Source organism: Protobothrops mucrosquamatus, unplaced genomic scaffold (assembly GCF_001527695.2).
Source record: "Protobothrops mucrosquamatus isolate PMUCROS unplaced genomic scaffold, P.Mucros_1.0 scaffold527, whole genome shotgun sequence".
In the NCBI taxonomy this organism is placed as follows: Eukaryota; Metazoa; Chordata; class Lepidosauria; order Squamata; family Viperidae; genus Protobothrops; species Protobothrops mucrosquamatus.
Window position 1 is genome coordinate 95179 of NW_015386835.1, and position 8931 is coordinate 104109.

At 42.6% G+C, this 8931-nt stretch overlaps 1 protein-coding gene across 2 annotated transcripts; it reads right to left on the bottom strand.

The window, feature by feature from the left end:
• Nucleotides 1–5634: 5634 nt before the first annotated feature.
• Nucleotides 5635–8151, bottom strand: IRF2BP2 (interferon regulatory factor 2 binding protein 2). 2 transcript variants are annotated; one of them, XM_029284321.1, is made up of 3 exons: nt 7188–8151; nt 7011–7022; nt 5635–6411 (listed from the first exon to the last, which is right to left on the bottom strand). In XM_029284321.1, the coding sequence occupies exons 1-3, from the start codon at nt 8149–8151 to the stop codon at nt 5705–5707; spliced, it is 1683 nt and encodes a 560-aa protein (XP_029140154.1). In that variant the 3' UTR covers nt 5635–5704. The 2 variants fall into 2 exon arrangements, with proteins under 2 accessions (XP_029140154.1, XP_015672410.1); XM_015816924.1 differs by lacking the exon at nt 7011–7022 and having other exon boundaries at nt 7131–8151.
• Nucleotides 8152–8931: the final 780 nt, after the last annotated feature.

Genomic DNA, 8931 nt, shown 5'->3' on the forward strand with positions numbered 1-8931 from the left:
ACAGGGCTTTTACAGCCCTCTTTAAGTAGTTTGCAGAGTCAGCATGTGTATAATATCAAGCAAACAAGTTTGAAACGCCTATCATTGTTTATGTTTATGTGTAGAGACAGATGGTAATACAATCCTGAGAAGTAGGACATAATGTCTATATTTAAGAAGAATCCATTTGTGTTCTTTTAATTGTAACATAAGATTAATAGAATTTATAACACTTTGATAGAAAACTGGGAAATCTGTTCACCAATGCATATAGATCTATAGCTAGAAAAATAAATTTCGATCAACCTAAACTTACTATGTGAAAATAAATTCTGTGCAAGTGAGGACTTATTTCTGAATTGTACTATTTAGGCCTGGAATTACACATATCGGGCTACAATTTGCAGACAGATATTTCTAATTTTAATATAAGTAGCTGTTACATTTATTTGAAAGTAGTTTCATTTGAAACCATGTACATACAAAGGGTTCATGACTGGATTTTAGCCTAAAAGCATTAGAAAAGTAATAACCTTTATAAAAGTGAGAGACAACATTTGGGATAGTTCTGTTTAAAAATAAATGTGCCCCCAATGGATTTTACTTATGTTAACTACTGTGATAACTTTTTAAATCTAAAATAAGGATACATCAGTTATTCATATAGCTGAATTCCATAAAGTAATAGCATACAAGTATCAGTTTTAATTTAGAGTTAACTTTTTAGTTAAGAATTTCTTCAAGGTAAAAATATGTATTTAACAGTACAGACCTGCACACCTTTATTTAGAAGACTGTTCTACTCACCTTTAATCCATAAGCGTTCATGGAATAGAACATTGAGAATAAATCATCATTGTAAAATGAAAGCCTTTATAAGGATTTATGATTATTTCCTCTTAGCTAAAGTTATTGGATAAGTTAGCTAAGCGCCCCAGCTACAAAGTCTGGAATGATGCAATTGGTAAATATACATTCCATTCATCTGTTAGTATAGCCTGACCTTCATCTAGGATACAGGAAAGGCGTTTCTTCTCATTCTGTATTTTTTGAACACGGGAAAGCAAATGATGATGACTCAGAATTTCGTGTGGCCTACCTAGATCTACCTAGAATAGTTTCTGAATGATTTATCTAAAGAAATCAGAGGAAGAGGAACTCTGCTTATTGGTTTGTAGTAGCTGATCTGCACTTTTGACAACAGATTTACCTTTTAAAAAAAGGTACACGTGGGAGAGGAAAAGAGATTAAAAATACAAATCAGTTATGTTTATATAAAATGAAAAATTCCCCCGTTTGTCATTCCATGTTTTTAAGAAATCCAACTGCCTCATTAGTTTCATGCACATTATAGTTATTAATTTAACATCTTTTTTAAAGTCCAGTGTTACGATCCTGAAGCAAAAGTAGAGATTGCTTTTAACTGGCTACATTTTATGATCAGATTAAGTTGTCCTGATAAGCAATCAATCCACTGATTAAGTTTTCTTATTTCCAATGTATGGGAGTAATTTTAGAGTTTTTATCTTTGTAAAAATGTAAAAAAAAGTTTGCAGAAATTAGTATAACATAATTAAATGCACTATCTAGTTATGCACATTACTTTTACAATTGGATTCCTACCCCCTCCACCCCGAAATAAAAATGTGTATAAATATATGTTCCATAAACTGGGCCAAATTTTACTGGCATTGGTTGGATAGTGTAGTCCTTTATAGTACAGTTCAGCAATCAACTAATCTTGAAAAAAATAGAATGTGGTGGGTTTACTGAATTCATTGGTTAAATATGAGAGTATACTTATTAATTGTAATCCTTTTTACTACTTTAATAGTACAATTTTCAGTACTAAGCAAATTGCAACAGCACAGAGCTCTTCAGGTCTTTGCATTGAGCTTGTAAAATCCCATGTAAGTCATTGCATTCTATCTTGAAAATGCAATGCTTGTAAAATTTATATAAATTTGTTATAGTATCTGATTCTTCTCCAGTACTGAGACTGATCAGGATTTACTGTGCATACATCATTAGAATTTCAACTACAGCAACTTCTCTGTATTTTGACTGAGGACATCTAAGCTGCATTGGTGCATGTTTTCTGTTTTTCCCTGCACTGCAGTGAAGAGAACTTTTTTTTTAAAAAAGTGTTTATTTCAATTCTAAACATATTTACTTAGATTATGTCCAAGGAATCTTTCTTCCACCTAAAATAAGGGCAGCATGTTTATGGTTCATATTAGTGTTCTGTCTTCAACTCAAAAAAAGCTTCTACAAAACTGCAACATCAGATCCGTCCTCAATGGCTCTCTCATATCAGCAGAACACTGTATCTATTCTCCCTGGTAGTAAAGTGAGAGCTTCTGGCTCAAGTACAGAAGAAATTTCTCAGGATCCTGTTGCCATAAAAAGCCATTGGGAGAACTCCACAAATAAACCTTTTCCTAAACATGATTTCATAGCATATTTAGCTCAAATATACCATAACTCGTATCCAGAAGTTGTATGTTTCCCTTTTCCTTCTCACTTGCCTGGATTCTGTGAACCTTAATATAAAAGGGAATAGTTCTCCTTAATTAAGAAAAAAATATTTTCTGATGACACTTTGTTCTATTCTTCCCTATCACCTTCTAATCAAAGAAAGTAATCTTTTTTAAAAAAAAGTTGCTTTGGCTACTAGGTTATGTCAGTAGCTGCAGGATTATTATTTTTTAAATAAAAAGATAAAAAAGGACATTCACAGAAAATGTTTAAATGCCTGATTTCACTTTATTTAATGCAAAAGATTAAAAAAATAGGAAAAAATAGTAATGTGTTAGTTCAGCAACTATAAACAATGAAAGCATAGTGCAGGTGGTATTTTAATAATGGTAACTTAAAAGTATAACGAAAGTGAGATTGTGACAATCACACTCTCCATTAAACAACATTTTGCTTTATTGCTATACAAAGAATCACCATTAAAAACTGGAAAAAAAATTAAGGGTGCAACATCTGACTCCATTGAAATAAGCAATTAAGTTCACATTAGCTGCAATGGAATCAAGTTTTGTTTGGTTTATTGGATAGTAACTGTAGTATTGTTGCAGCTAAAGCACTTAAAAAAACTTTGTAGCCAGGGAAGCATATTGTGTGCATCTGTGTGTATATATGTGGCTATATGCTTATCTGCTGATGTCAGAAACAGATTTAAAAAAACAAAAACAAAATTACATTAGGCCAATTGAAATCACAGAAATGCATTTAAAAAAAAAATCATATCACAGTTTATGTCATTTCTGTAGTATAAATTTATAAAATATATGAGAACTGGTTACCTTAACAGAGGTTTGGAAGAAATTGGCTGAACTGATAAAAAGTCTTGAAATATGTTCCAGCTGTGTTCATGGCAAGCTTTAAGCATCCCACTCATTTAACTACTTTGAAGAACATACAGTGATATTACTGAGCTACAATATGAAGATTGTAACTAAGGATTCTAACCAAATGCCTCTCAATAATCTGTCATGCTTGAATAGCATTTTGAAGAAAGGAGTTACTATCATTCCATCTCAGATTAAGAAACTGAAATCTGAACTGTCATCCCACCTCAGATTAAGCAGCTCAATTCTGAACTACATGCCAAGATGTCACAATGAAAATTTTAGTAGGGGTATTTTTTTAACGTAAAATGCAAACCGTTCATACAAATTAGTTTAATACATGAGGTATTATGTCAAAAAGATTCTTAAGAACTTATCCTCTATTAATTCAAAATCCAATTTTTAATAAAGTGCCTAAATTCTTATTTCATTATAGTGGTTCCAAAGAATCCTTACAGTTGTACATATGTGCGTTTCCCATCTCAAACTTTCTAAACATGTTTACATAAGACACCAGTCTGATCTATATGTATTTCTATAATTTCAAATATTGAATTGGTTTATCATGCAAAACGTATTTAATATTACACTGACCTGTAATACGGAACACAACGCTAGTGGGTGTGCTTATTAAAATGTTAAAAAAAAAATAGAATTGCACATGTGCAAAGTTAGGTTTTCAAATGTGTTGACCACTAAAAAAGGACCCTATCAAAATCTATTCAGCGTTAAATAGAAGACTGAAGATGAACACCTAAAAACAGTCTGACCCAATAGTATAAAATATGATTAAATGTAGCTAAAGAGAATATATTGTTAATACCTAACACGAGGGGCAAACTGCTATTTGAAATAATCATTTATGACCATATGCAAAAGTGGTCACCAATAATTAATGCAAGTGGTTGTACAGCAATGTTGCTAACACAATTGTGAACAGCACAGCAACACTACAGTGAGTCTTGACTATTTCTAGCAGCTGATGTTTATCTAAAATGTCTGTCTTCTGACGCAAAAAGAAGCATGATCAAAATACTAGTTATGCATAATAATGGATGAAGATATAGTCCAGAAGGCATGGGATGCCTGCATAAAAATTCAAGGAGATTTAAATCCTAGGTTGTTTCCTTTAAATGCGATTTTGTTGTTTTGCCTCCAACACGACATGGATTAGGAAATTTCAGACAGAAATCCCCATTAATCTCTCTGCTGACAACGCAGACATGCCAAGCAAAACCTTCTCTGCTGCTGTCATTACCTCTCTGCTTTTGCTCTACTCAATTAGGTGACATCAGCAACAAAAACAATAGCAATAGTTAGTTCTAAACATTTAAGTGTTAAGAAGAAAGTTCTTCGGCACTACTGTAGAAATCCTTAAAACCTACCTCAGTGTTTTCCATACAAGTATGAAGGGCATGGCAACGTTCCATTCATTGATGTTGGAAAGTTGTGAATTTATTAAAAAAGATGGCAGTGCTATTCTGTTTGAACTAACGCAGGGCTTAGTCAATAATTAAATTTATCACAAAAGAACTGCAGGGACCTTAAGCAATTCATGACAAAAACAGTTTTGCAATCTTACTACCAACTATTAGAACTGTGGTTATTTTGCCTTTAACAAAAAACAAACAAAAAACAACCCACCTCCTTAGTCTCTAACACAATAGCACCTCACTTTAAGCTGAATAGTCTGCAAACAACTTCCTTCTACAAGCAAAAAACGCTGGCCAGTTTTTGCAGCAGCAGTAAAGGAATAATATTTCCACACAAATCCCTATTGCTTCACGTCTTTGGACTGGACTGAATAGCAACCTTGCTTGAATCCTATGATCTTTTTAATGCCATAATTTCTCTAAAACCTAAAATGCCTTCAGCATGAATAAGGGCAAAAAAGAAAAGAAAAGAAAAAGGAACCACAGACAATAAGGCAATCTTTACAATGTTGAAAGATGTATTTGGCATTTTTTTTAAAAAATGGGGGGAACCAAGTGCATACAATTTACAGCTAGAAGCATTTCTGGTTTGCCAAGTGCTCTCTAAAAAAAGCAGCGCAAGTCACAGCCTACACTGAACAGTAACTGTCACCAAGGAAGCACAACAAATAGTTGCTATAACAACAACAAAAAAGAGCATTTATAAGTACATACCTTTTGTCTTCAAAAATATAGAAACACAATGTATTCAAAAAAGAAATCAAAATTATACAGCCATGTTTTATGAAGTCTACATTTCCCTTGTCTTGGATATATATATATATATATATATATATAATATAATATATATATAGATATTTATAATATTTATAGGTATATACAGTTCAAGCCGTTTTGTGTTAAAGTTGATGTTGCAATGAAAAACTGGAAAAGTCATGAGTCCCTCTCTTTTTTCACTTTGACATCTCCTGCAAGAATGGTTGCAATCTCCCCTTGCATGAAGGCCCAAGGGACATTGGAACCCACTAGGGGGCACTTCTCCCCACTGGGACAATACACCTCGCCATTAGCTCCTTGCTGTTTGATGCTCTGTCTAGAGCAAGGGAAGCAAAACTTATGAGAAGGAACGGAGGGACACTGCACAAAGTGGGTGTCTTCCAATCGCTCGTGACACAGGGTGCAGCAGAGGGGGACACTTGCTGCCAGAGAAGAGTCTGGGAGGCTGACAGGGTGCACTGGTTCCATCCCTCCAGGGTTTGCCCCTTGGCTTGGCACTTCCCTGGCCAGCCTTCTTTGGTTCATAGGGGATGGAGAAGGGGGGCTACTGCTATTCCTCCTGGTGGTGGAGTGAACCTGGTTGGCATCTTTGGAAGCATGGTTGCCCCCGGCGTTGTCTGCAACCAAAATTAGCGCAGCCATAGGGGACTGGCCATTCTGAACTGCCTCTGGTGGCGTGGTCCGATTAGAATGAGGCGAAGCAGTTGGTGGTGGTGGGGACATGAAAGATGCAGCTGCCATTGGTATTTTCATCCCTTCTGATGAGGTGGGTAACCATGACTGTGCCTCGCCATTGATTTTCGGAGGTCCGGCTTCACCTTCTGGCTCTGGAGAAGCCTTTCTCTTCCTCGCAGCCCGAGCCCCTAGAAAGAAGCAGTGGAGGAGATGAGATCATGTTGCAGAGAGAATGGCCTGTCCTATATCAAGAGTCTAGTCAGTTGAAGCAGCTGGACCTCAGCCAAATTACTCACTGGATACAAATGGGGAAGACCAGCTCAAAACCAACAAGAGTTCACCTTATCTGGGTTTGTGAATCAGCTTCTGCAAGGTAGACCAACGTGCTGGGCCACTGCTCATACTATTATGGTACACGCTGCAGTCAAATGTAACTTACATTGTGCCTCTCTCCTCCCACATTAGTGGCCATGAGCCAAAGAAACAATTGCATGCTTGTAATTTTCCACTGGCTGGAAACACAGTCACAGTCAACTGTGCACCCAATGCGTCATAATCCACTCACACAGAGAAGAGCCCTACGTTTATCCACACACACACTAAGTCTCTGGGCTAACTTCCGCATGTTTGTTCATTTGCACGCTCCGAGTTCTAGCCTGGTGCAGGAGGAGGAAGACAAAACGTTTCCCAGCCCCGCCTGCCCCACAGCTCCCCGCGCAAGAGAAAGTGGCCAGGAGTAAGGAGGGGAAAACCTCCCCGCCAGATGCTGCAACCGCGCGCGCGGAGCACGCTGCCACAGCTGGCTGAAAAAGCGCACCTGACCCGGTGGGTGTTTCAAGGAAGAAGGGCGAGCGGTTCTCCCTCCACAAGAAACCCCACGCCCGCGCCAGACGCCCGATTTTCTTACCTGATTTGGCCGCGGCCCCGTTGCTGTCGTAGCCCAACAGCCTCCCTCCCGCCATGCCGGGCTCCTTCTTGAACTTGCTTTCGAAGGGCGCCGCGTGGCCGCTGTGCTGCAAGGCCAGCAGGGTGTCGCGCACGGTCTTGGGCTTGCCCAGCCACTCTTGCTCCGAGCCCAACGCTGCGCTCCGGTTTTTGCTCTCCACGCCGAGTTGGTCCAGGGGGTCCGCCGAGCCCCGCGCCGCCTGCGGCTGCCCCTTTTCCTTGCCCTCCTGGTCGCTGGCGCCGCCGCCGCCGCCCCCAGACGACGAGGAAGAGACCGAGCCGGGCCGCTTGTGCCCGCCCCCTTCCCCGGGCTGCTGCTGGCTCTGCTGCGCTTGGGAGACGGAGACCTGCAGCGGGGTTGGCGGCGCTCCGGAGATAGCCGCCAAGGAGGCTGCCGCCGCCGCCGCCGCCCGGCTGCTGATGCTGATGGAGGCGGGCAGGGAAGCTCCGTTCATGAGGGGCACCAAAGTGGGGGCCACCGCGTGCGTCCGGCGCGGGTTGGGACTCTGACGGTTCAGTTCGGGCGGCTCCTCGGGCTTGGAGAAACCATTGGGAACGAGGATGCCGTTGACCTGCCTGCTCCCGCCGCCGTACTCGGGTCCCAGGCGGGGAGGCGGCCGCTCAGAGGACGCCAGTGCCGCCGCCAGAGAGTAGCGCTCGTGGGGCTGAGGCGGCGCGCGAGACGCCGCCTCGGCCGTAGCCACAGCCGCAGAGTGCATTTCTTTGGCGCTGAGCGGCGGCGGCGGTTGCTTCGTGTGCGGAGGTGGCGGAGCCCGGCCTTCCTGGAAACTGTGCGCCCGCTTGAGCTGCCGAGCCGTGTCGATGACGAACTCCACACGGTCGGCCCCTTCGTAGTTGACGCAGCCCCTGCAGACGGGCTCGGTGAAATCCCAGATCATGGCCCAGGGCATGCGAGGTAGATCGCACAAGTAACAGGACTGCCTGCGGGAGGCAGCGGCCACCGCCACCGCCGCGGACGACATGGCCGAGTCCAGGGGCAGCGAGCGCCCCGCGCCTCGTCCCCTACCTCCTCTTCCCACCGCCGCTCGGCTTGCCACCGGGGAGGCTCGGCGCGTTGCAACCGCTGCAGCCTTTTGCCCTGAATGCCAGCTCCTTGGGCGAACGAGCGCGGCTCCGAGGCGAAGGAAGCGCCTCTGCTTTCTGCCAGGCTCTCCTATTTCCGGGACTCCGGGGACGTGGCGATATGCATCGCCCGAGCACAGCTCCCTCCGACCCCCCAGTACGACACGCCGCTCGCTCTGCCCGCACCGCACTCTTGCTACTCCAGCACTGCCCGCCGGCTGCCGGCCGCCCAGACACTCACACTGGGCGGGGACTCCAGAAGCAGTCGCCGCCGCTTGGGCGCTCTGCTCCAGTGACTCGATTCTTCGACAGTGCCCAGGAGCGCCTGCGTGTTAGGCTCTCCCCTTCCTCCGCCTGCTGCTCATTGAACTCCTGCCAAGACAACAAGAGCTGCAAGAATAACCAGCTCTCTCTAGTCAGCACGCGGAGAGCGGGAGGGAGGGAGGGAGGGAGGGAACGGCAGGTCTTTCGTATGTGAATGGATGCAAATAGAAGAACTGGGGTGTCTTCCCTTCTCCTCCTTCCGGGCAAGAATGCTTTAATAGTAATGCGCGGGGAGTGTAGTTGTGCAATAAAAAAAATAATTAATAGCCACCCTGTACACATAGCTTCGCCCGTTGCAGAAGGTCACCGCGCCTTTTGCGTGTGTTGTAAAGTTGGATTTTGGATTCTGCAATGGC

Bases quoted from the DNA above. Each gene is read 5' to 3' on its own strand.
- IRF2BP2 (XM_015816924.1), bottom strand. From the start codon at position 8,151: ATGTCGTCCGCGGCGGTGGCGGTGGCCGCTGCCTCCCGCAGGCAGTCC. The intron at 6,412-7,130 runs GTAAGAAAATCG...GCTTCTTTCTAG, and splicing joins CGGGGCCGCGGCCAAATCAG to GGGCTCGGGCTGCGAGGAAG.